The sequence below is a fragment of the Colius striatus genome, chromosome 1 (genome assembly GCF_028858725.1).
Source record: "Colius striatus isolate bColStr4 chromosome 1, bColStr4.1.hap1, whole genome shotgun sequence".
Lineage (NCBI taxonomy): Eukaryota > Metazoa > Chordata > Aves > Coliiformes > Coliidae > Colius > Colius striatus.
In genome coordinates, this window is record NC_084759.1 from 130,181,454 (window position 1) to 130,208,262 (window position 26,809).

General features: G+C 35.4%; 1 protein-coding gene across 3 annotated transcripts in view; it reads left to right on the plus strand.

The window, feature by feature from the left end:
- CCDC91 (coiled-coil domain containing 91) overlaps positions 1–21,953 on the plus strand; it is a 147,723-nt gene extending 125,770 nt beyond the window's left edge. For all 3 annotated transcript variants that reach the window (XM_061988803.1, XM_061988805.1, XM_061988804.1), the window contains one exon: positions 20,829–21,953. In XM_061988803.1, the coding sequence (XP_061844787.1) occupies positions 20,829–20,945 (117 nt within the window). In that variant the 3' untranslated portion in view covers positions 20,946–21,953. The remainder of the gene's footprint in view (positions 1–20,828) is intronic.
- The last annotated feature ends 4,856 nt before the right edge of the window (positions 21,954–26,809 follow it).

Sequence of the window (26,809 nt, forward strand, 5' to 3'; positions counted from 1 at the left end):
CTGAAGTAATCATTTGAATAACAGACTTGGTTTTATGCAGCCCACGTTTCCCTGAAAGACACAGACCCTTGTGACAAATGCATTCCCATCCAGATTTAAAGGACAGAAGCCGGGAGCAAAGATATAAACATTGTAATGAAATTTACTCTACTACTGTGTGTTCCCGTATGATTTGTGCAGCTGTGCCTCATAACCTTTAGAAGAAAGCATAGCTAAACATTGCATTTCTCTGACTAATATTTACCAAAATACAAGAGCACACTTCAGAATTACCCAAATGAGATATTTTTTTATATTTATGATTTAATAGATAATTGTTTATGGTATTATGGATACTAAGGATCTATTTCAAAAACAATATTTTCTTTATATTGAAGAATCACTGGCAAGCTGGTATAAGCCATGTCTGTCCTACTGTAAGCTGAAGGAAAAGCTGTCAAGTTTCTCTTCTGTCTTTGTATAGAAAAAATATTCCTTTAGTTCAGAAATAATACAATTACTTTGGGAAACTAGAATTTCCTGTTCTTATGACCACTGACCAGGTGCTTTCTGTGCAGTTTTGTCCAGCCAGCAGGATGTGTGAGAGGTTACCTCTATGGAGTCTTGGTACGTGCCAGGACAGTCAGCTTATTTACCTTTTAACTAGAACTGTCTTTTCTGAAAAGGACTTGTAATATTTGGAAAAGAATAAGAATTTACCTTAATAACACACACACACAATACTAGGGTTTACCCTAATAACAGCTGAGGGTTAGCTCATCTTGGGCTGTACCTTAAAGTACAAGTCGTATGTTTTTCCAGTCAGTGGGATTATTCTGGAAAGAAGCAAGTATTTAATATTTGGAGAGAGAATTGTGCATTTCATTCTGTGAACAGATGAATTATAGTCACAGTGCTTTTTCAGGGAACAAAAACGTTGATCCAGTTATACCCAAGACAGAAGGAAATATCTATAAATCAGCTTAACACCTCAAATTTCCTCCACAGCCATTGTTATGTATCAGGGATACTTTTAATAATGCACTAGATTTGTGGAGTGTGTTTTGTATTTTTATTTTGTGTAAAGAAAAGAATTAGATCTTTGGTTTGGCCTATTGAGTAATCTTCCCTCTATTACACTATTTTGGGAGTTTGATTATGGTACAAAATCCCATTTCAGTTTTTTTGAAGTTCCATGTGTTACAGTTCATATTTGAAAATAGTCGTACTAATTTGATTTATTATGAATGCATTTCTATAAATTACTTCTTTACCTTTGTATTTGTAGATCAACTACCAACTCTTTAAAATCTTGAAAGCATCTTTACCAATATAGATTGTGGAAGATGATCTATGATAAAACTACTATAACCCTTGCTATCTATGTAGAATTTTTTTCCTAATACGTGAAGTATTTTCTTTGCAATGTTCATAGATAATATCTTTATTGAATTCTTTCAAACTGGAAATAAATGGGTGGCTGGACATTTTGCAAAGCTATGTGCATTCTCAAGTCTCATCACTTGAATAGTAATTTGAGTCATATACTTGAAAGTGTAATAGTTTGTGTTCAATACTTGTTTTTTGCTGGCAACACAGTTAATTGTTTTTATTGCTTGGGGATAAGGGAAAATTTGAAAATGTGAAGTTGTAGAGGAGTCTAATGTTGAGAAGTATTTAATATGTTCAAAACAAAACTGGAGTATTCTATTTAAAAGCATAAAAATCTAAACCCAAGTATCAGTTAAGTGGTTTTATTAATGATTCTCTCTGTTTACTGTCAACATTATGTAATTATTCTAAAATATGAGTAAGGTTATTGTAGACAGGTGATTCTGTTATTAATGTATCTGGAACTGCAAGTCTTCTGTTTACCACTTAACATACAGAATTCCCCAATAAATAAAAGTGTCAATGCAGAAAGGAGAGTGAAGAAGAGTATTTCTGTTCCAAAGGAATAAAGGAAATAGACTAAGAGCGATAAAAATTATAGACCTGGACAGGGATGTATATCCATGCAGAAAAGTTACCATGTATTTAGTGTTCAGACCAACATTTCCAGTTGAGATTTCCCAAGCATAAATGGTGGCAGGGCAGTATTAAGGGCAGCCCTGCAGAGAGGAGTTGGGAGGTAGCAGTGGATGAAAAAGTAGATGTGAGCTGGCAATATGTGCTTGCAGCCCAGAAAGCCAAACGTATTCTGGGCTGTGTAAAGAGAACCATGATCAAGGGAAGCAGATCTGTTCCTCTACTCTGCTCTCCTGAGACCCCACTTACATCCAACTCTGGAGTCCTCAGCACAGGAAAGACATGGATCTGTTGAAGCAGGTCCTCAAAAGAAGGGCCTCAAAAATTATCAAAAGATGGAACACGTCTCCTATGAGGAAAGTTTGAGAGTTGGGATTGTTCAGCCTGGGGAAGAGAAAGCTCTGGGGACACCTTCTACATTCTTTCAGTACTTATAGAGGCCCTACAAGAAAGCTGGACAGGGACTTTCTAAAAGGGCCTGTAGTGATAGGACAAGGGATGATGGCTTTGAACTGAAAGAGGGGAGATTTAGACTAGATATTAGGAAGATGCTCAGTTTCTTCAATCTCATAGTAGTGAGGTGTGGGAGCAGGGTTCCCAGAGAGGTTGTGGATGCCCCATCATTGGCATTCAAGGCCAGACTGGATGAGGCTTTGAGTGACCTGATCTAGTGGAAGGTGTCCCTGCCCATGGAAGGGGGGTTGGAACTGGTTTTAAGATCCCTTCACCCCCAAACCATTCTATGATGATTCTAATTTTAAACTTCTCAAGCAAGGCAGTGCAGTGAATATTTTTATGCCTTTACTATGTAAAATTTGCATATATTTGGCATTCCTTTTTACTATGAAACAAATTATTACAAGTACTTTCAATTCTGATTTTACATTTTTAACTTTGTGTTAATTCAAAACAAAGAATTAATCAATGTTAATTCACTTTATTAGTATAAAAGCTAATGAAAGGACTTCAAACTGAAAAGAAGTGATGGTATTTCTCCTGATACTTAACAAATGATACTTTATATAAAAATGATTATCAAAAAATCTTTAGAGACATTAAGTATAAATGCCCACTCTTTCTTAATTTGTAAATTAAATTTTCAGGTTTGCTTACCTCTACCTCAGTTCATACTCTCAGGGGAAGTGTTGGGTCTTCCTTATATACTTCCTTGTACTAACACAGGCTACAGTTTGTTAGGGAATCTTCTAAACACTGAGTTGTTTTTTTGACACAATCAGTTAAAAAAAGGTTAAATTTAAGAGTGACAATGACAACCTTTTTTTATAAGACATCTCAAGCTTTTTAAGAAAGACGTAGTTTTGGAAGATATGGAGAAACATACCTCTGTCTACAAGGTCCATCATTCTTTAATATTTAAGGATAATATTTTGGGATAAAAGTCAGTATCATGAATTCAATTCTTCAAGGGAAAGACTTCAAAAGAATGCTGAACTTCAAGGTCAGCACCATACAAGAGAAATTATATGTCTGTCTTTAACTGAAAATAACACTCGCCTATTGGCCCTTGTTATCAGACAGATAAAAGCCTATGGGTTTTTCTCACTATTTCTGTTGATGATTTTTAATTTTCTACTTTTGAACATGGTGTTATCTCTGTAGAAAAGTCTGTATATGTAATTGGAGTTTCTACTACTGAGGAAACATCACAACACTGGAACCATTTTCATCTTACTATACATCATTCTTCAAGCTATTTATCATGGCAATAAAAGCAATTTTTATAGCATTTTGGCTTTCTATCCAACTAAGACTTAACATGGAGTTCAGCTATTGCTCATCTATATTATGTCTTTCCTGAAATTCTTAAATTATTTGCATTCTATATGTTTATAGGTAAAATCTCTCAGCTTTATTTAGCTGAGAATTCCTTGACCTTCTGTCATTGACTGAACCTCTGCCTTCCTCCATATGCTTCTATACATGCATGATGATATCAGCTTTTCTGATACATATGTTGTCAGTAAGCATTGCAACTCAGAAAGATCCCTTCTTGAAGCTTTAATCCTAATGGAGCTTTAAATCTATGCTAATTACTCTATAAGAGCACAGATTCTTGGGATGATAATCACAATTAGATTATAAATTAATTCTTTTACTTTATATTGCCTAAACTTCTAATCTGTGCATGTCCAGTCTTCTTTTTTTAATCTTAAATAAACTTGAAAAATTATTCAATATTTCTAATAAAATATTTATTTATACAACGGATTGGCGTGATGCTGAGTGTAAGTAAAATAAGAAACCCTTTACCTGCCTTTCAGAAATATACTGCATCTAAATGTGAAATGTGCTTTGAAAGGCTTCAAAAATACACCTAGTAATGTCTTGGATTGAAAAGAAACTAACTGTTGTTATAAACTACTACAGTAACTTCAGTAACTAGACTGTACACAGGTAACCTGTAGGTTTTAAAAATACATAGACTTTATGGTTCCAAGAAGAATGCTGATATGGTTCCTCTTGGATACTAATGTGACTGCATGGTTAAAAAGTGTTTGCTGCCTTTTCAGCTATAGCTTAGAACAATATTAAGGATCCAGTACTCTGCCTTCTTTCCAGTTATTTATTTCAGAAATGGCATAACAAGCACACAGCACCTGTTTATCCAGTGCTTCAGACAAATTTACAAATTTATTTACGTCTGTAAATAAATGTGAGGAGTTTCTACATTGTGATGTAGGCTAGACCATGAACTGCTACTTGGTCACACTCTGTTGTTTTTATTGAAGAGGTGATTTTAATGACTGCTTTTCAAAATGAAGACCAAAAATAGCTTGCAGTTCTCTCTGTACTTTAAGTAGATGTCTAGAGATATCATAGTCTCATATTCTTCAAGTGACCACTGTGTGCTAGCAGTGCAATGAGTGCTTTTAGAAGTCCTGGCACACCCTTTGCTCTGATATATTGCTGAGTTCACATTCTTCAAATTTTATATTTCTCCAGTGGCAGATAAACTATCTTTAATCACTGCTTTAAGTCACAGTTGCAGCCTACTCTTTGAATCTGATTCATTTGCAACCTAAATTCCCATCTGGGAGGAGTATATTAGAGCAGTGATTACAAAAGGTGCTCCATACATCCCATGTAGATCAAGACTGTGATTTTCCTCATATAAGGGATGGGATCTCTGTGTCTTGTGACATTTCAGAAGCTAGGGGTGGGACTATTCCCTTCTTGGGCAAGAGATCCTAATTTCCCAATTCCTTGCCTAAGACAGAAGATAATATCTTAACATTTCATTTTTTACTCTCAATCCATCTACATGATGAGATTACAGAAGGCGACTGCTAGAGTCTTAGAAGAGAAAGACGGAAAAAAGTAATATCTAGAGTGGCACACTCACACATTGAATGTAGCATATTTAGGAAAAGAAGGCATGAATAAGAGAATTGAGAGAAATGCTGGCATAAAATATTTCAGTGACAGTTAGGATATTAGTGTATCCTATCACTGAATAGGAAGGACCCATCTTGAAAAACTTGTGTTATAGAATGCTGACTTTCATTTATTGATCCATTTGTGTTAAGTCACTTGCAAAATGATGCATCAAAAGCAGAGAATATGGTTTGAAGACCAGAATTTTGATATGTGTTATTGTTTTGCAAGTGTACTTGATTTCAAGCATCAAGCACAGCTCTCTTCCGAAGGTTTACTGTTTGAAGACAATTGCAAGTGGGAGAGATTATGAAAATAAGTTTCTTTAAATTATTAATCTCATTTGAGTGATTTTTTTTTAAGTACTTGCTATATTTTAATATGGCTCAGAACAAAATAGGGTGTCATTACCATTCTTGTTCCTGAATGTTTGGTTTGGCATTTGATGCAAGGCCTCAATTGCAGGCTGAAGTGCCAGCAGCTGAAGCTGAAAACAAGACTGCGGTGGGCAAACTCAAGATTTAATTTCAGAAAGAGTGTTTATATTTTCCCTGGGGCCACATTAATGAGAGTCCAAACCCTAAATGTTACCACCAACACATTTTAACAGACCAGCTTCCCAGTTTTTAAAGAGTGGTGTCACCTTGCGTATTTTTCTTTTAACTTTTTCCCCTTCTTCTTACTTTAAAAGAAAAGCAATAAAGCTGTATAATTTTTGGATGAATTCAATGTCATGCTCTGGGAACATAAAGTTCTGTGTAACACAACAAAGTCCCATTTAAAAACAATCCTATCTTCTGTTTCTGAATCAATTATTTCAATAATTCAGCTTTATGTTACCAGTGCAAAACTATATTTCTACAAAATACATCACCATCTGGTATGTACATATGTGTTATAGGGGTCCATATATTGATGTCCTGAATCAGGCCGATGTCAGAACATCTGTGCCATGCCTAGGATGAACTTGTGACCAACAGGTCAGTGCCAAGAGAGACAGTACTGATGGGTTCACTGAGAGTTCTTTAGCTCAGTTTCCTGCTCCCTCAGCTGGACCTGTTTTGTGGCTTTAGTAAGATTAAAGAAACATTTACATTGAGGCTTTAGGAGCATTTTCACACTGCTCCTTTACCCAACTCAAAGACCAATATAAATCCAAAGGATTAAGTAAAGTTGTAGTGTAAGATGAGTTGATACACCTGGCTCTCCTTTTTCTGCTCTGTGAATAAGGCATACTGAAGCAGCATACTGCATGTAATACACAATGAGCTTGGCCTTTTTCACTGAACTTTTAAGTCTCTATAAGCTTTGAAATTATTGTTTCTAAATATTAAAATGAAAATGTATTTTCTGATGGAAGAATATAGTATTTCAATCTATAGATCCTATTAGACATTTTTCTTCAGAAGATCTTATGGTATTTTTCTACCACTTTTCAATACTGAAACATCATGCATTTAAGAGAATTCTTAATTTCCTGGAAATTATAGTACTCTACCTTTAAGAATGGAAAGGGGAAAAATACAGTTCTCTGCCACTTACTTAGGTTCATTAAGATCTGAAGAAAATTGTTAAATAACCAAAATTACGATTTTCAAACTCCTTGAGTAATCATTTATGCTGATGGAAGCAATTCAGCTGAAAATGCGTACATAACCTATTGTATGTTTTTTGCAATTACTTTAAAGTGAAACTGCCAGAGCTTGAAATCCTTTACTTAAGTTAAAACTGTTTCATATATCCTTTTGTGCCTCTCTGTATAAATCTACAAAGACTAAGATTACGTCTGTATTCTTTAGTCAGGCGAAATTCCAATTGAAACTAAAATCAAGTGGTGTTATTGCTAAGAAAATATTTTACTATCAAAGCCAAAAGGGGAAAAATAACAGGATGAATTATAGTGTTCAACAGTGAGATGATTGGTTACTACACTATTTCAAAACTACTCTTGTGATTTAGATATATTGTGGTTTTAATCCAATGTGAATCATTATAATTTCTGTAAATTATAACAACTTTGGATATGGTCTGAAATCACGTAATCAATCAGCTTGCTCTGTGCATATGGACTGTTCCCATTAATAAAGATTTACAGTGTATGCTGTACCTAACATCACCTAGAGGTGTCCACCAGTAGACACATCAGTAAGAGATTAAATATCATCTGGGTTTCAGGGAAAGGCAACACCTCTCATTCAGAGTCCCTCTATTTTGCAAGAGTTTGATAAGAAAACAGAAGAGAGTTCCCTATCTATTTATATTGTCTATGAGGAAGGCTATGTGTGACAGGAGGAACTGATACACCCTTACATACCTCCTGTCCCTTGTAAGTGAGGTTATTCCTGATTCATCCTTCAGTGCTATAACTGAACAGTATTTTAAACTGTACTTCTGGAGATCTGAGAGTTATGACCAGATCATTTGCTTTGAGGTTATTCATTTTGTGTTCCATACAACTTTTCAGAGAAAAAATTCAAAGTTCTTGATTAGATGTATGGAATCGCTATCTTTTAATACAGCTCATGACTCTTGTCCGTGAGAGCTTTAAATTGAGTAGGAGAAGATAATTAAAAAAAAAAAAAAAAATATGGATCCTTGTGTATGTGTGAACATGACAACCCTTATTTTACTTTCTTAGCAAAAAAATTAGACAGGTCAGCTAAATTTTGAGAGTAAGAACTTGGCATTCCTGTTAAAATAAAACCTTTATTCATTTACCGTCTTTTTCTTTCAAATTCATCTACATGCTTGTAACCAAATTTGGATTCCAATGATTTGTGTTTCACTGATATTTCTTAATTTGGAATTTTGAGTATGTATAAAAAGTTCCATTTAAACATAAGAAAAAGCTATTTTACTGTTCAGGTGAGGGAGCTCTGGCACAGGCTGCCCAGGGAAGGGGTGGAGTCTCCTCTGGAGGTCTTCAAAACCCATCTAGATGTGTTCCTGTGTGACTTGATATAGGTGGCCCTGCTTTGAAAGGGGATTTGGAGTAGATAATCTCTAAAGGTCCTTTCCAAACCCTACCATTCCATGATTCTATAATTAGATATTTTGGTAACACAGCAACAGTTGCAAATTCTGTGTTTTTAAAGTTAATGTAATCCACATTATACTGGATGCAAATATGATCAACCTGGATTAATTAATAAGCTAAGAAAATAATCTGCAATTTTATTTTCTTAGTGTCATGGTTTGACATGAAGCTGTTTCTGGTAATGGGGAAAGGAGTTTAAAGATGACTCCTGTAAGAAGTTTCTCAAAACTCTCCCCGACTCTGAGCCAGACCCACTTCTGGGGCTGAGCCAATTAGATGTCTCCATGATCACTTTTTAAGAAGAAGCCGGAAAAGGAGGCTTCTTCCTGTTCCTTCTCTCTTCTGCCCCTTCCTTCTATGTCAACTGGTGGTGGTGCAAGGAGTGGGAAGAGTGAGAGAAGCAACTATATGGACTCCAGGATCAGTGAGGAAAGAGAGGAGGTGTGCTGGAGCAGAGACTCCCCTGCATCCTGTGGAGACAACTGGTGAAGCAAAGATTTGTTTACTCTTCATTAAAGACCCCACATCAGGGGCAGGGACTCACTTCGTTAAAGACCCCGTGCCAGGGTCAGTGACTATGGCCAGAGGACTCGTTGTACTGTGTGAGGGACTCCATACTCACAGAAGCTGTAACTGTGGGGAAGAACCCACGCCAAAGAAGTTCATTGTGCCCAGAAGGTGCCATGTCCCATGGGAGAGACCCTGTATCTGCAGAAGCTGCAACTGTGGAGAAAAGCCCATGCCAGAGATATTTATTAAGGACTGTGTCCTGTGTGAGGGACCCTGTATGGGCAGAAGCCGTAGCTGCTGGGAAGAAACCACACCAGAGAAGTTCATTAAGGACTATGTCCCCTGGGAGGGACCTCATTTTGGAGCAGGGGAAGAATGCAAGGATTCATCATCCTCTGAGAAGAGAAGCGGCAGAGCCCATCTTTGAGAGACTGACCACATCCCCCCATTCCCTGCCCCCTTGAGCTGTTGAGAAGGAAGGAGGTAGAGATATCAGGAGCAGTGAGCTGGGCTGGGGAAGAAAGGAGGGATGGGGGAGGGAGAGCTTAAAGTGCTGGTTGTAATTTTCTCATTATCTCACCCTGTTTTAACTTTTTTTTTCTATTCTCTTTCTTGTAGGTAGTAGAATAAACTTTCGTACTTTCCTCTCTGAGTACTGGAGTCTGTTTTGCCCAGAACCATAATTGGCAGTGAGCCCTCCCTGCCCTTGTCTTAATCCACAACAACCTTGATTATCTCTGTCTTTTTCCTTCCATTTCGATGGGGCCTCTGCCATCCTAACAGAGTGGGGTGTGGATGGGGGGCATCGAGCAAGAGACTGTGTGGTGCTTCATTGCTGGCTGGTCAAAACCACACCTAGTCATGGGCCAGCTCTATGGCATTTTTGAGTCTCTCTTGTACCATTCTCTTGGCACTAAGGGGACCCTAAAGAGTCTTAGAAAGTTTGCTGAGTATGCCTCAGCAAAGGCATATTGGCATACACCTGCAAGGCTGTCAGATTGCAAGAGAGAAGATGCAATTATTCCACTGACATTATTGTGAGTTCTCAGTGCAAAGGTCAGAACTTGGGTCAAGGTTTCTTACATCCCTAGATTTCTACGATACCATTTTAATTACATCAAAAACAAGCCTCAAAATGAAAGGGGCAGAATATAGAAGGCCTTTTTTAACTTGATGTTTCCATGACATGCAAGGACAGTCTGGTAGTCTCCAGATTTGTGAAGATCCAGAAATCACATGTATCTTAATTTAATTTAATTGCATGGACATCACAGTCCCATTGATGAACAGATTCTCTTGACTGCACAGTTTTGAGAATAACTTATTTTTTTCTTTTGTTCAATGCACAAATAAAATTAATCAATAACTTCATGCATACGGATGGTTTATTCTGTTCCTAAATGTGTTTTACTGCAGCTGAGGAAAATTCAGACTTCAGTGTTTGTTTTGTTTTTTTGTACTGCTTCTCATTTACACCCAAGTCATTTTCTGTGGGGATACTTTAACCTCAGTAGTTTTATCTGCGCTTTCTTTTTTGTTGGGTTTTAACTGGGAGAATTAGTGGAAATGTTTCTGAACAGGCTATATGCAAAAATTTTCAAACTATTTTTACCTCAAATCTTGCAGCTTCGTTGCTCTATTTTTCAGGTATGTCTTTTTCTTTTACTGTTTTTACCCTTGTGATGAACTTTGATTTCAAAAAGTAAATGGGAAAATTGGCCTTACCATATGTGTTTTGATGAATCTTTCCTATGATTATTTCCGGCAATTGGAATCCTGCAGCAAAGCCAATGGGATAAAAATCTGATACTTAATCAGGTTGCTATGAAGCTAGAGAAATGTGTAAAGGAGTAAATTTTTTTTACCTACATGAATAGTAAGATTAGGTAGATGAAGAAACATCATGTGATTTCCTGTTTGCTTCTTTTATTCAAGTAAGCATGAACAGTAAAAAGACGAAACAGCCTTTTTACCCGTATGTTAGAAATTTAGTGAAATTCTTCAGTGACATATATACATATAGCCAATATGTATATACGTTATTTTTATGCTTTGGCTATAGACTACTGACATATTATTTGGTTATTTTTCTCTCCCTTCCTCCCACCCCACCCTGCTTAGCAGTGGTTTCTTGTCTTTTTAATAACTTAAAATAAGGTATGGCCGAAATAAAAAACTATTTGCAGTTGCATGTCATTAATGTTGTTATTTCACTCCAAAGCATTAACACAAATGTGCATCTGGAAAAGAAGCAGAATAGCTAGTCTAGTAGCCAAAGGAAGCTGTTTTGGAAAATGTACTATACTTGTTGAAGAGTCTCCGCTGGCTGGCAGTTACAGAAGTAATTTGCAGTTGTGTAGAGCATAAAGCCTGCAGATTATTATGGTTTTGCTGCTCATTTTTCCCTCCTCCTTTAGAATCTTCTGCTTGTGGTGGTGTAAGTGTCGACCTGCTGAGAGCCATGGGTAGTCACTGTATGTATGTTTTGAAAGAAGGAGGTCTTGTCTTTGATGACATTGTTGCAGCTGCAGCTTTATGAAGTGCTTCTCCAACAGCTGTCTTGAATTTTGTTGCAGTAATTTGGCTTCAAATACCAAACTGAGGTTTCCAGTAAAATGTTACAGTCAGTAAAAAGCATTAGCAAAAACTGCAACCCTCTCAAAACTGGAGGAGAAGTACAGTAGTGTGGTCTCAAAGATGCCTATCTCAATAGTAGAAAATTAATTTTCTGTTCCCAGAACCTTAATGTTTAATTACTTATTTTAATGCATGTATATTCTTACCACTGACTTAATGCTAAATTTATCATAGATTCAGTGCAGGCTGATTCTCCTTGTTGAATTTCTTTGTGTGAATCCATCCATTTTAAACTGTAGTAGTAATTTTGAGTAAGAGATGTTTTCTGTGTTTTACCATCTTTGCTGATGCTTTGAAATATGTATAATTTCATCCTGACACGTCTTATAAGTTTCATTAAAGTGAAAACTGAAATCCTAAGTGTTAGATCAAGTGCTCCTCAAATCTAACTGGTAGGATCTATGTTTTTTTTATGTACAAGACTCCAGCATGTTTTTAGGGGACACTTCACTTTAGAAATAGCTAGGGGCATATATTATCACAATTTTACAGCAACCTTCAAATTATCAGTCTCCTTGATATCCAAATAGAATAACTGTAGTCTGATTCCTTATGTTATCTGTAGTTTCAGCTTTGTCTATAAATATAGTTTTTTCACCTCCCAATCCAAAAACAGTGATTCTGTGTGACGTGTATTATTAAACATCTGTTAGATATCTTCTTAGAGACAAGGAAATTGTGCTTCTTTCGAATCTCCTATTAATGAATTATTGCATTAGACATAGTTATTTGGAAAACACTCAGGGCAATGGGGATAGCAGTTACATAACTGGAAAGATCTACCCTATGGTTGTCCAGTCCAATACATTATTAGGGTAGTTTTATTCAGTTTGTATCCACTGCAAACACTTAGAATGCAATGGTTATTTCTGTTTTACATACATTCTCACTATAATAAAAAAATATTAATGCCTTTATTTGCTGTTTACTTTTCAGTTGCACTTAATTAAAATACAGTTCTGTAGATATCATCTTAATAGTGCAAGGAAATTCTGTGATCATGACTCACCATGAGCCCATCAGATAATTTTTTTAATTTGTTTTTTATATATAAGTTAGGACGATTGCTCTTGCTTTTAACCAAACATGCTTACCATGGATTAATGTGGAAGATGTATGCATACTGATAAGTGAGGCAGATCTTTGATATCAGATATAGCACCCAACCCTACGCTCAGGGTTTTTCAGGAACCATGGTCTGATAGTATTCAGGCACTTTCTTGGAGAGATTGTAATTTGTGGTTATGAAGCTCCACAGAAGCCCTGTGTAAGATCTGCCAAGTCATTTGTAGCCATATTAAAACAGCATGTGATGCCACCAAAGACTGACCTGAGTACTTGAAACAGTTCAAGATAAGGAAAAAAAGAAAATTAAGGATTTCTTCTCTCCATGAGGATGCAAAATCTGACAAGCCTGGATAGAATGCAGTCTGACTCACAAATCCTTTATTTAGGTGGTGATGTATATCTCTAGTTCTGTCTTCCATATCAATCGGAGGAAGTGATATGATGAATCTGGTCCTTAGTTGCATTGTAATTAGTCTTCTGCTTTGTGTCAACCTTTGGGGACTGCGATCTAATTTACAGCAGAAGCTATGCAGACACTTGCCAGAACCAAATTCTAATCATTTATCACTCAGAGATCTTGCAGGCACTACTGAGTTCTATGATGGGTACAGTCAGATCTTGCTCAGAAGACATACAGCACAAATTCACTCACATGACTCCATTTATAAAACAATCATAATGACATACACAGAAGCATAATGAGACTTGGGATGCTGAGTATCAACAGGGATGATCTTTTGAATAAACAGGAGATGATCACTATTTCTGTGATTTATGTACATCTCAAATAATTTCTTGCTTTTTCTTTTAATTCTCATAACCACTAGGAAATATCTTGTTCAAAGGACAATATGAATGGATCTTGTGTGGCATTAACACCTGGGAAGCTGGGTTTATTTAAAACCAACTCAGTCTATGCCACTATTACTCAGCCTGTAGAAGCAATCTGCAAAATAATTCCCTGTTCTACTCTTTCATGCATTCAAATATATGCAATTTTTAAATTTAATGTACAGGTGGAACTTCTCTTTGTTTTCATAATTGTTAAGTAGTCTACTTAATACTCTTAAATCATTAAATAAGAAAAGGATACAAGGTGGTAATATAGGGTTTGGGTTTTTTTAATTTAGAAACATAATCAGGATGTATTAAAACTAAAGATGGTGTGTTTTAGTAGGGGTTTCCTTATAAGAAGGAACCAGTGGTTTCGTGCCTGTAAATAGAAGTGAATATTAACTAAATTCACAATTCCTGGTAACTTTCATGTCAGCATTATAAAATCTTGGACAGAACAGTTAAAGGCTGTGCTTTTCCATACATTTGATTTTGAATCATAAGAAAGACATATGTTTTCTACAAGTTCGACAAGTTTTTACAAAGGCTTTTATTCTGCAAACCTTTAAAAGTCAATGGTTTTTCTCTCCACCTAATATACATGGATGAGTTCAACAGTGGGAGAAAACCTGTAATCAAAGTTTTTCCTGTATTCACAAGTTTGCAGCTTTGGGGTCTCAATTTCTAAGATTATGGAAGTGCATTTTATTGTATAATATATTCACATGCTTAAATACTGTTTGCATGTATTTGTATATGGTTTTCTTAAGTATGTGGAATCTGATTGCTAGACTTAACAGCAATTACAGCAGTAATTATGGTATGGTAGTTGTCTATAAATAACTAGGTCAAGGAATTGTATGTTTCTAATCTGTTAAGTAGGTTGGTCACCCCAGAGGTTGCTCATGTGTTTTTATATATAAATATTTCCTTTTTTTTTTTTTTTTTTAATTTAGATAATGCCGATTTTTCACCTTCTACAGTAGTCTAAGCAGGTACTACAACAATTTTTAGTTCATTTATGCACTTAATGTAGTTTTCTTGATTGAAAGCAAATTTCCTTCTTATACTTAAACAAAGGAAAGTTAGTATTTTCTTACATTCTTGTGTCCAGCTGGGAGACAGTCGAGATTGTGAGAGGGTTGACAGGGTGTTTTCCCACCACCTTCGGCAGACTAGGCAAATCTGTTTTAAAGATATGTCCAACATATGGTATTATTTTAATGGTTTCACTGATCAAGTTCAGAGCATAAAATCTTTCAGGTTTAGAAGTTGCAGCATTATTTATTTAAGGAGAAAGAAACATTTTCACATGGCAATATAATTTATTAAACATCACTCTTTCCTAGAGGGTCAGTCTTGAGCACTGATGGCTTTCTAATGTGTAGCAGATACTATATAAATTACAGCGATGAAGAACCTTGTTTTTGTACACTCAGTAAATGTTATCAATAGTTGAAATTCACAGGTGGACAGACAAAAATGTCCTGTTCTGGGATTAACTCTAAAATAAGCTCTGCTACACATATGTACCATATGGATCTATTTTCCTTCTTATCCATTATGAAATGAGAGGAAGTAGTTCATTGTTTCCTCGTCGAGCTCTCAGATTTGCAGGTTCCTCAAGGTAATAATTTTTTTATATGGTCTATTTAATGTGCTAGGGAATTTTTTAAAGCCTTCTGTTGAATCTGTGGGAAGAAGTTCATGTTAGTGTACTGGGAAAGAGTTATGAGCCCATAGTTTTACTAGAAAATATAATCACATAGCTGAACTTGTGCAACTACAAAATTTTTTAGAATTATGTCAGGCTCATTCACTGGTGTGAGTTAGTTGTGGGGCAAAAAAAAAAACCAACCAAACAAAAAAACCCCCAAAACATCAAAACCTATACAGCAGAAAAGTTATACCAAACACCTCATCTTTGACTTCTCCTTAGAGGGACATCTACAGTCAAAATATAAGAAGGCATTTATGAGTCTGTAATTACACTGTAATGTTCTGCTGAACACTTGGCTTCTTAGCCAGTATTTGGTACACTATATGCAAAGAATCCTAACACTAAGTTGCAGTAGTCCATTTCAGTGAATTATTACACATCATGAGTGGGGAAAGGAGTCTGTAAAAGCTGAAGTTTTAATCCTACAAGAAGACACATAATTTTGCAGAAATAATTTTTCTCAAAAAAATGTTTAGGAAGTGGCTACAGATTTAAAATCCAGTCCGTTATCCACTTAGCAGTGAAGTTCAGATCATCATTCAGAAAGACCATAACCATTATATTGTTCAGACTGGTGCTAAAATATTACATATTATTACAGATGTACATATAATTAGGCCAAGCAGAAACACCTAAATATCAATTCATTTGCAGCATGAATGTTTGACTCTTAAGAAAGCAAGTGCATTACATCTGGATTAAGCGCACCATGAGTAGCCTAGTAAATATAACCCAGGGTGCTTTTCAGGATTTTAAGTCTTCCTCCACTGACTTTCTCCTTTATGGACAAATATAAAGGAAGCTGTCACTGGTGCTAGATTGTTTTCTTGATGTACTTTTTTGCATGATTTTCACAAGAAATCAGAGGGACTCAAAAGCTAATTTCTGATTTTAGAATCTGTAAGGAAAACTGCTCTGCTTTATTAAATGATAATGACATGATTATTTTTTATTTTATAGTATACATCTGTGTGGTCAACTATGAAAAATATTTTTTACTGAACATCTTTGCTCTACTTTAATCTCTGGTCATTGTATCACATGTTAAAAAGAAGATTGCAAGTTTTACTCATGTTAGTATTCCAGAGCCAGATTAGTGAGCTGAACTGCATTTGAATGCATTAATAATCAGGTCATCATTTAAAGTACAGGTAAACTGTTCAGTACATGTTTGCGTAAATGTGACTACTGTTTTCTACAGCTGGAAATACATTTGGTACTGGAAAATGTTATTGCCTGAGAAATAGTTTTGAAAAATACAGTTTTAAACATCTTAATGTTTATACTGAAGGGAAAACTGAAGAGCTGTATCTAACATTAATTTTGCTTTCTTTACTTTTCTGGGTGAACTTCAGACCACAGTGAGACTTGTAACGAGACATGTCTTTACTGTGGCAAGAACAGAATTTTATCCTTAGATCTTAAGTGCTAAACCCAAATTTATGTTTTCCATAAGATACTGTAGTAATGGATAATACAGTTCTGATGCATAGTAGTTATTTATAGAGTTCTGACTGGATTTCTATTCTAGCATTTTGAAATGTTTAACAAGTGAGAGAAGGTTTAATAGAGGAAGCTAAACGCATGCCCTGAAAATATATCTATTTGCAAGCAGATATTGCAAGAGGAAAATATGGAGGATGTGCATGCGCAGTTATTTATATCAGAAATTCGTTTCTCTTTTAGGCATCTGCCATGTTGACATTCATTCCATTTTACAGAAAATTTGAACTGTATGATAAAATCTAAGAATGTGTAAAGCTAAGAATTATTATTAACTTTGGTTTCACCTCAGAGTTTATGAAGATAGATTGACTTAGAGGAAAATAAAGCAGCCTGGGATGAAAGCAGTCACCTGGTGGCAGTATTCTGCACAATTATGTGTGAGCCTTTGTTTTTATTTCTCAAATCAGATTCCTGCATCCATTGATAGGAGGAGGCCTAGACCTCCCTTCAAGGCATGCCTTGTGTGGCATAAAGTCACATCATTCTTGGTGGTCTTAGGGACATGACTGAGATGGGACTCCACAGGGAGTCTCACTAAGTCCTTTGGCCAGAAGGATGGTGGAGTCACACTTAAACCTCAGATGTGGACTGAAGGTTTAAACAGAAGGGGAAAAAAAACCAGCAGTGAATGTGTTAGGATGTCCTTCAAGAATCAGCTCACTTTGGGAAAATTAATGTTTCTCAATGATTGTGGTAATTTCAGGAATGACATAGACTCTGGAGTTCAGGAACTGCTTTTCCAAATCTTATAGCCAGTTCTTCAGTATTTTCCATACAAGTACTTAGAGAAGCAACCTCTGGTTCATAGAAAAAAAAAAAAAAATCTGTACAGAATTAAAAAGAGAATGTTGAGTAACCTTAAGTAATGAAGTTCAGGAACATTAAAACTTTGAACTAATTAAAGCTGTGCCAATAGGACACAATGTACAGAACTAGCAACTTTTAACTGGGCGGATTTCACATGGTGGAAGGGAAGCATAGATGAGTAATAACAACAGTGTAGAAAATTGCCCTCTCATGCTAGTTCTGGACCAACAAGAATATCTTTAAATTGCAGCGATTGGATTGGTTTGATTATATGAGTGCTCCATCCCTAATACGTTATTCATACTGATTGCGTTTGCATATGAATCACATTCAGTTTGAATTTGCCAGATGTCCATTTATGTTTGTTTAAATAATGAGATCATTCCATGAGGTGAACAGGATCTAAAAATATAGAGGGAAAGCTGTTTAGAAAAACAAGTTTTAAATGCCTTACTTACATATTTTCACATCTTCTGGTATATTATGCAAGCAGAAGCACGGCAACATTAAGGCACCGTTCAACAAAAAAAACGTGTCCGTTGCTAACACTTCATTAAACAATATATTATATAACAAAGCTTCGTTGGATGTGTTTTCTGTTTCCCAGTCAATTTCTCCATTAATGGGAATGTTCTCCTGAGTACATTCAAATGTACCGTTTTCAAAGCCAGCATCATTTTGATGCTTGTTTAGTGTTCTGTGAAGATCTTTTCTATGACGTCTTTTTCAGAGTGTTTTGTCGTTTACTATAGTGTGGAAGAATTTTTAAATGTACTGCCCAAGGCAAAGCTTTTATATTAACTGAGCCGACAAGCAGTAACTGAATTCTGAGTAAGATTTCTGTTATTAGATTTACACAAAATTTTAACAAGCAATAAACTTTTCTTATTGCACAAAGGGAGACTACCAACTAACCACTTGAGTTCAACAAAGACTCCTGAAATGTCAGCTTAATTCATTTGAGACCAAAAGTCTTTCTCAAGCCTGAAGAAATTCAAATTTAATCATATTTTAGCTAAGCTCTACAAACATTAAACATTTACATTAGTACTTGGTGAAATAAATTTAACTGTATACAATTTGTATACAGTTGGTAAAGTTAACAGTGCCATATCAGAACACACATCTGTCAAGCTACTTTGATCTCTTTAAAGCAGAGTCTACAAGAAAAGGCTGCAGGAAAAGAAAATAGTTTATCCAAAGCTCTTGGTTAAAGCTCAATAAAGTAGTATCTAGGAGTACAGATGTTATAATATGCAATAAAAGGAAACCATTGAAAATCAGTATTATGCTAAAATCCTCCAACTGATATATCTACCAGAAGCAACAGAATTTGATGACATAATATGTTTAGAGAAAGAGATTTCTCATACTCTTTCTTAAGATATAACACATGATATTATGTGTATTGCACTATACCTGCTCATTCCCTAGAGAAATATGGGTCACAAGCACAAAAATATCTGCAAGCTTCTCCATGCAAAATGTTATTTATATTTTGGAACAGAGAAGAAGGCTGCAAGATACCTTTCAAATCAGAAGAAACGGCGTTTATGTTGTTCATTTGTCTTTTCTAGATACAGCTTCTTTTGAGTTTAGCTTGATGTTTCCAAGTCTTTTATTTTCTTGTTAATAGCAGCTGTTACTTAAATATATCAAGAGCAGACTGTTCTGAAATACATTTGAACTAGATCTACTTTACAATGTGTTGTAAGTTAGTGGCTAGGTTTACATCAGGGTGTGTATGGAACACATTAGTGTCTGCTTTTGCTAAGAGATGCAAAAATTTGCACAGCACCTGGAAATTTGCAGGCAAAGTATAAGTACAAGCAGATATATTAGTGGAGAGTTTTATGACTGTCTTGTAGAAAATATGTGTGTATTCTGCATGTGACTAGATTTGACATTTTCATCTATGCTGAAACACAGTGGCAAAATATCCAAATTACCAGAGCTTAGTTTTGCATGTTAGAGGAAATTAAAGAATAGCAAAGCAGAGTAATAAAAATGTTTCTCTTTATTTATTCAATCACAAAGCTGCAGCCATACTCAGAGAGCATTTTCAAAGTGAAGTGGGAAGTTATCCCTAACTTTGCCTTGCATTCTGTATTAGTGCTTTTTTAAAGTACAACTTTTATGAAAATATGTGTCCATTCAAGTGACTGTTAGAGAAGCTAACTAGACTGCTGAATGATGAGCATCTACCTGCAGAGATACCGTGGGATCAGAGTTTTTAGTGATAGCTATAATTGAAACTGTGAGTGTTAAATATGACCATTCGCATATTAATAACAGTCTGACAAACTAGTTGCTGTAGTCTTCTAGGGCCATATGGCCTCATATTAGTATTTTGCTGGTGTAACAGCATTTGAGACATTGCTTATGGATTTGTGCACCAGAGTTTGACAGATGTTCAGAGCAGGACTTCTTTCAAATTCCATCACTTTGTTTCTCTTGAGTGGCATAACTTTTATGTCCTATGAGCCTTGTACTTTTATCTTTCAATCTTACATAATATCATTGTTATATATGTATTTAGTTGATTTTGTGGCTGATTAAAGGATAGTCAAGTTGAAAACATCCCTCAATTGTAGTATTATTTGTTTGACATTTGAACTTTTAAATTTAAATGAAAGTGATTCTGCAATGCATTTCATTTGTTAATGTTATGGTATTAAGCAATTCAAATACCTTTTGGTAAACTATTTTTATGTCACTTATATGAAGTAACCTACCAAGTCTTGCTATTGTATTCTTGTCTCTTTTGGTAGTGAAGAAAGGGCCATTGTCTTTACTGCAAGTAAGTATATAGTTCACATTGTTTGATAGTAGGGGACTCCAGTAAAGTGTTGGAATAAACAAAATTGCTAGAAAATATTACCTTTCCTCTGGGGACTATTTAAACATGCTGCCATTTAAATTAACAGTAGACTTTAAATTTTTTACTATGTAGTTCTATGTAGTGCTCATTTTAAAGCAGAAGCATTTTTTTTAAAAGGTAGCAGCTGCACTTTTAAAAGATGCTGTGGGGATTTATCTACATTGGCAGATAGGTGGTTTAGCTTTTCCAAATTTCATGTGTAGAATTTCAGCTGATGGAAAGTTATTTTGTACATTTTATTTGGAAGAAATTTAAACACCTCGTTAACAGTTTTTTAATTGAACATATAGAAGTTACTGGGGTTCTTTTGTTGCTGCATTTTGTTGTTGAATACAGTTGCAATTTTGCTGACAAACCTGGCATTTATTTCCAGGTTTTCTTAAAGTTGACCTATCTTATTTTTTTGTTATTTATTATTTCAACAGCTTGATGAAGTTATCCGTCAGAGAAATCTGCATAGTTTGGAACTTTTCCTCTCCTGTGCGCAGAAACAGTTAAGTGTTTTATTAAAGGAGGAGCCAACCACTACAGAGGAATACTGAGACTGACGTCCTCGGTACTGCTAACACTGTACGTTGGGAAGCTGCAAATCTCAATCCAGCAAATGATGAATATATTCTGATCTTTTGGGATTGTGTCATTGATTCAAGATTGATCTGAAACCATGCCTGATAAAAGTATTTGTGATTTCTGGGGTTCTATTTATTTACTGCTATTATCAGGTTGCAATTATGGGAGGGAAAACATTTTTCTTTCATTATATATTTAGTAGCTCTGAGTAACTGCAGCAATGATGAAAACATTTCCCTTTTATGTCCGGTTTAAATTTGACATCATATGTTGATATAATACATGAGTATTTTTGATATATTTTTAAAAGGAGAAAAAAGTACATTTAGCTGAATATATACACAAATTCCTCTCTGTTCCCAAAGTATACATCTGAGTGCATTGCCTCAGATGAGCCTGAGGAGCTGATTATTTCTTAAAATTTTTCATGTAAAACAGAAGAATCAGTACTGAAACATAGGAATGATGACAGGCATTACTTAAGTAATTTATAAACAGCTCTGGCTCTAGTTAAAGTTTAAAAACTGAACAGTGCATCTTTTTAAGAGTACTACAATATATTGCCATAACCAATCCATAGTATGTATTTTATTTCTATCTTACAAAGCTACTTTCCTTCCAAAAGTCATTTTGTCATGAAACTACAATTAATATGACTGACCTCAGTTTCAGAAAGTAGATGTATGTAATTATGTGGAGACTGATACTACATTGCCTCAGTGGAATTTCTGACAGAATAAGGAATGCAGTTTGCTGACCTCAGATACCCTTTCTAAAACCATTGAAGGAAGCAAAAAACCTCCCAACTAATATTACTGGACTTTAGATCAAGTTATAGGTCTTTCTAGTCTTGCTAACTCCAGCATGGATGGGAATTTCTGTGCCTATACTCTATTGATTGTAGATTTGGGGCCATAGTTGTAAAAGAGTTCTGAATGAAATAAGGGAAAATAAATGTTAATGCTTAAGAATGTAAATAAACTGAGAGTGATACTCTTACACTGAGCTTGTGATTCAATGGGATACTTAGGGGCATTTTTTAGTGTGGTTCTTGCTATTCAGAGGTGTTTTGTGGGGTTTTTTTTTGTTTTGGTGCTCATTTGCATCAGCAGTCACTTTTCATAAAGTACTTTTTTTATAGCAATAGGGAAGCATCAAATGGTTGCATATTTATATTGGTATGAAATATGTATTGCAGAGTTTATGTTTTTTATTTAAATCTCTTTCCGTGATTCATTTTTCTGATAAAAACTAAAGGTTTTGTCTTCCTTGTATGCAAAAGTTCACTGAAGAAGTAAACAGTGCTGGTTTTACTGGAATATGACCTCACCCTACAAATGGGTGAAAAGGCAGTCTTCTTTTTGATAGTTCTTCATTGACTGATCAGTTTCCATTTTCTTTGGCAGACAAAAAAATCTTTTAGTGTTAATGAGTCACCTACTTATTTATTGTTCTCAAGCCAGTGAAGCCTTTGTCAACTGCACCAAAGATGACACAGATGTCCACCTGCATTCTTTTGGAAAGTAGAGGCAGTGTGAAATGAAGTTGATTGCCTAGTTTTGTCTCACAATCTGTGTTATTTGTGGAAGTATGTTACGAGTAGATTCTTAGATGAACTTCAACCTTATTGGTTTTACTTGTAGGCTTGTATATGGAATAGTATTCCTTTTTACTAAAGACCCTAAAGTGTTCCACATCAAAGTCAGAGCCTTAGCAGTACATCACCATTCTCCTACTAGAGTTTTGTACAATATGTAAAAGCACTTAATGGAGAAGTTTGTGGCTGGAGTCAGTCAATGGCAACTATGGTGTAGGTTTTCCATTAGAACATCATGTGTCGTTTAATCTCAATCTTGAATACTGTTATTGTCACAGAAAACTCTGTGTATTTTTGTCTTACCATTGACAGTTTAGTCCTTTAGTCTTTCTCTCTACCCTGCAAGCAAAACCACACAATTAAACCACAATCATACAAGATTAGATTGAGAGCTTGGATTGCATTCGAAATCCCTGAGTCTCAGAGAAGTAATTTAGTTATCCAGCAGAACAAGACTTGTCAAGTATGCAGACATTGGAGCATGCAGTAATGTCCATCTTCTCCAGATTACATCCAAAGCTTTAAAGCTTAGCTTTACTTTTCTTTACTTCTGCCTAACAATAGGAGAATATGATTTCTGGGAATTTGGGAGCAGGAAAGGCAGGAAGATGTTTGCAAAACCCAGTCTAGCTCCTAGAAAGTGACAGAACCATTTTTATTTTTATTTTTTAGTCCTACGTACAACTGAGGAATGACATCTAAGAAAAGATAATATGTTCAAGGCTTACAGGCCAGAACTTTTTCTGCCTCTGAGGCATGTCTGCTATTCTAACAGTTTTGGCAAGACTGGTATGTAATGAGGGGAACAAGAAGCCCTGGAACTAATCTTTAGAATCAGAATGCAAGAACTAAAATGTTCAAGCTAGTGAATCTACAGCCTAGAACATAATCAAAATTCATATGGTATATGTGTGTTGAATATCTATGATTATGTACATTATTTTAGAAATAAACCATAAATCTTGTTATGTATAGAAAAAATGTGTTTTAATCAATTATGTATGTATTAGAAGTTACCTAAAAGGCAGGGTAACATTACATGCAGTGTGTATAATGATGTATTTCATTTCTGCCAGTCAGGCCCATTCTAACACTTCTACCTAAGACAGAGACAATCAGAACAGTGGGATTTGTAACTAAGAGATAACTAAGTTAATGCTAAATGCTGTGATATTGTACAGCCCTACACAGTTGTGTTAATATTTGTGTATGTTTCTGTTGGCTCCCTATCTGCTTCCATTACAGAATTCTAGATTAGCTCTGAGTCTCTGTGTGTATAAGTCTTTGGCAAAGAAGAAATCATTTGCCAAAGTAATTTTTGTATGCTTTCTTGTAGTTAAGATAGAGGAATATTTAAATTTTTGCCTTGCTCTAAGAATCTCATTGACAAATGGCACTTAAATTCCTTCAAGCATTTAATTCCTTCACTCCGTCATAGAAAGGCAGAACAAAGAAAAAGCAGTACTCATTCCAGAGGCTAAGGTTGCACTAGTGTTGTGCATCTTTACATTGGCGTCTGATCAAAAGTTACCTCATGTCCTGCCAGCTCAGTAAACGGCAATATTAATTCCTGACTGTCTGAAATTATCTGTGCAGACATGACCTTAAAAAGCCTAATTCCTGTCCACACTGAAACTCCCTTATGACACTCTAGACCCTCCTCTTCCACAGTGTATTTTCTGTGTCCACATATTTGAGCTTATAGATTTTTCTATATGGATGGGATATGTGATAACATTTCATCTTGTTTCCTAACAGGAAATAACCACTGATAAAAATTGTTCATGGAGGGGACAGATGTAATTTTTGCTCACTTTCAAATCATGTATGGTGCCAGTGCAGTTACCAAATAGACTTAGTGCAGTGTGAGGTGAATTGGGGCATACCTAGTCCAACTTCCAGATAGTTAGCTTTCTTGATGCCAGATGGGTAGGTAGCATAGAGCATAGCATGGTCTGACTAACTGTGTACGTCTTCCTGTTTCCCCAGCTGCATTTCAGCCTCCATTGAGCTATCTGAACTGCATAGTTTCCTTTAACTATTTTAGATACTGTAAACTCTGTTGCAGGAGTAACTAACTTGTGGATGAGATTGTCCTGAAAATTTTCACGTGAGTATTGTGAATAATGTATGGAAAGATTTTTTAACAACTGTGACATTCCTTTTTCATCAATGGATTGTAAATATGCCAAAGAAACATTGTTCTGGAAAACACTTTTTGCATGGGAGTAATTTGGACCTTCTATTCAATGTTCTTGCAGGAACTGACAAAACAAATGTTTTCTGTGATCTGTCAGAGAATACTGTTCTTCTAAGGCTTCAAGGATTGGTTGCTTATCTGTTAGTATAGCGTAAGCAGAGGATGTTTTTACTAATTTTTAAGCCAACATAAAAGTAATAATACTGCTTCTAAATTAGGATCACATTTGAACAGTTGAGCATCATGGGGAATCTATCTGAGTTTTACTCTGTTTGGCTTAAGTTTTGTGTTTGCTTTTTCAAATGCTTCATTAGCTATAGGAAAGCACTGAGGTGTGTAGACTTCTCATTGTAGACCTTACCTTGCCATGGTAGCTAAAAATGCCCCCATCGAGCTCCCTGGAGCAAAAGGTCAATCTTACCTTAGGCCTTTTGCCACAGAGACACGTTTGTCACATGCCACATGGTAGACTATAGTGTTTACATTTCTGTGGGAAGCATTACATTATAAATTCTACAGTAATATCCTGAAAGTGGTGAGACTCAAGTGTAGGTGTTGGTGATAATGCAGTGTTTAGCAACACAAAATAAAGACAATTTTTTTTCATTATCTTTTCTATTGTATAGTGTGTATTTTAAACTTGTATCACCTTTCAGTGATGCAACATTCCAGTGATGATAACACTGATTATCCTATGATAATAAGTGTACTAATAACAATAATTTCGTGTGATAGATGTGGTATCACTGCTTTATCTATGTCTTACATGCTGCATAAATATAACAATTTTAATATGCATCAGAGATTCACATTTGTTTATATTTCTTGTAATTCTTCACATTTCAGACTTGCAAAACCAACATTCTTTAGGTGCTTTCCATTGTTGAGAGTGGATAATGTGATACAGGGAAAGTATTATTGAATAAACACTCAGACTATTCTACTTTTTTTTCAGATGGCATTTTTAAACAGTTTAACAACAAACACTAGTAAAAAAATGAGATGTTTATTAATACACATATACTCAAACTGCAGTTACCAACACAACACTACTTTTTTCAGATTTAATAATAAATCTATATCAATAGGTGTAAATCACTATCAGGTGGCAAGTCATTGATATTCCTTGACTTTCTTCAAGTTAAAATATTTTATCTTCTCACAAAAGTGAAAGGAATTTACACCTCCCTGAGTTTAAAATAATACAACTGTCTTACCTGATCTCTTCTTCAGTATAATGATAGGAGACCCTTTAGCCAAGGGAGAAACAGAATTGATTTTGCTGAGTGAACTTTGAAGGATATTTCAGTTCTTGTACTAACACCAAATTAGTCAATGCTTAAGACCTGATGCCAATCTTGCTACATAAATTTTCTCAAATAAAGCTGGTCATGATGACACATGGCCAGTCTCTATTTTTGTTACAATTATTGTAGCAATTCCATTACTTAAACATTCTACTCTTTTATTGTGACCATAGATTACATATTTAGAGAGTGGTTGTGAAATTCTGGCTCCCAGGAAGTTAAGTAGGAATTCTCACCTTGGTTATTTCCAGCTCAGTTTCATCCTTCTGTACATTTTTTTTCAGTTGTGACTACAATGAATATAATGCACACAGCTTTGTCTTTGTATGGTTCTGGAAATGTACCTAGAAGTTATTTCAAGAGCAGATTCAAGTTCTTTGAAGAACATTACAGGATTTGTTCTGTTTATGGTATAGTAGAGAAGGGGGATAAGCTGTTGGCTGAGACCTTAATGACAGGATATTTGTGTCTCATTATTACTGTACTACTGGTAAGAAGAATGTATTTTCATATTGTTATTGAAATAAGTTACTTCTCCCTTGGTACATCAGAACTAACAGCTACTCTGTGGTATTCCCTACCAGAAGTCAAACTGGCTTTAGAGGTAAAGGGTAATAAGAAAAGTTTCTATAAATACATTAACAATAAAAGACAGACCAGGGAGAGCCTCCATCCCCTACTAGATCCAGAAGGAAATTTGATGATAAAAGACGAGGATAAGGCTGAGGTGCT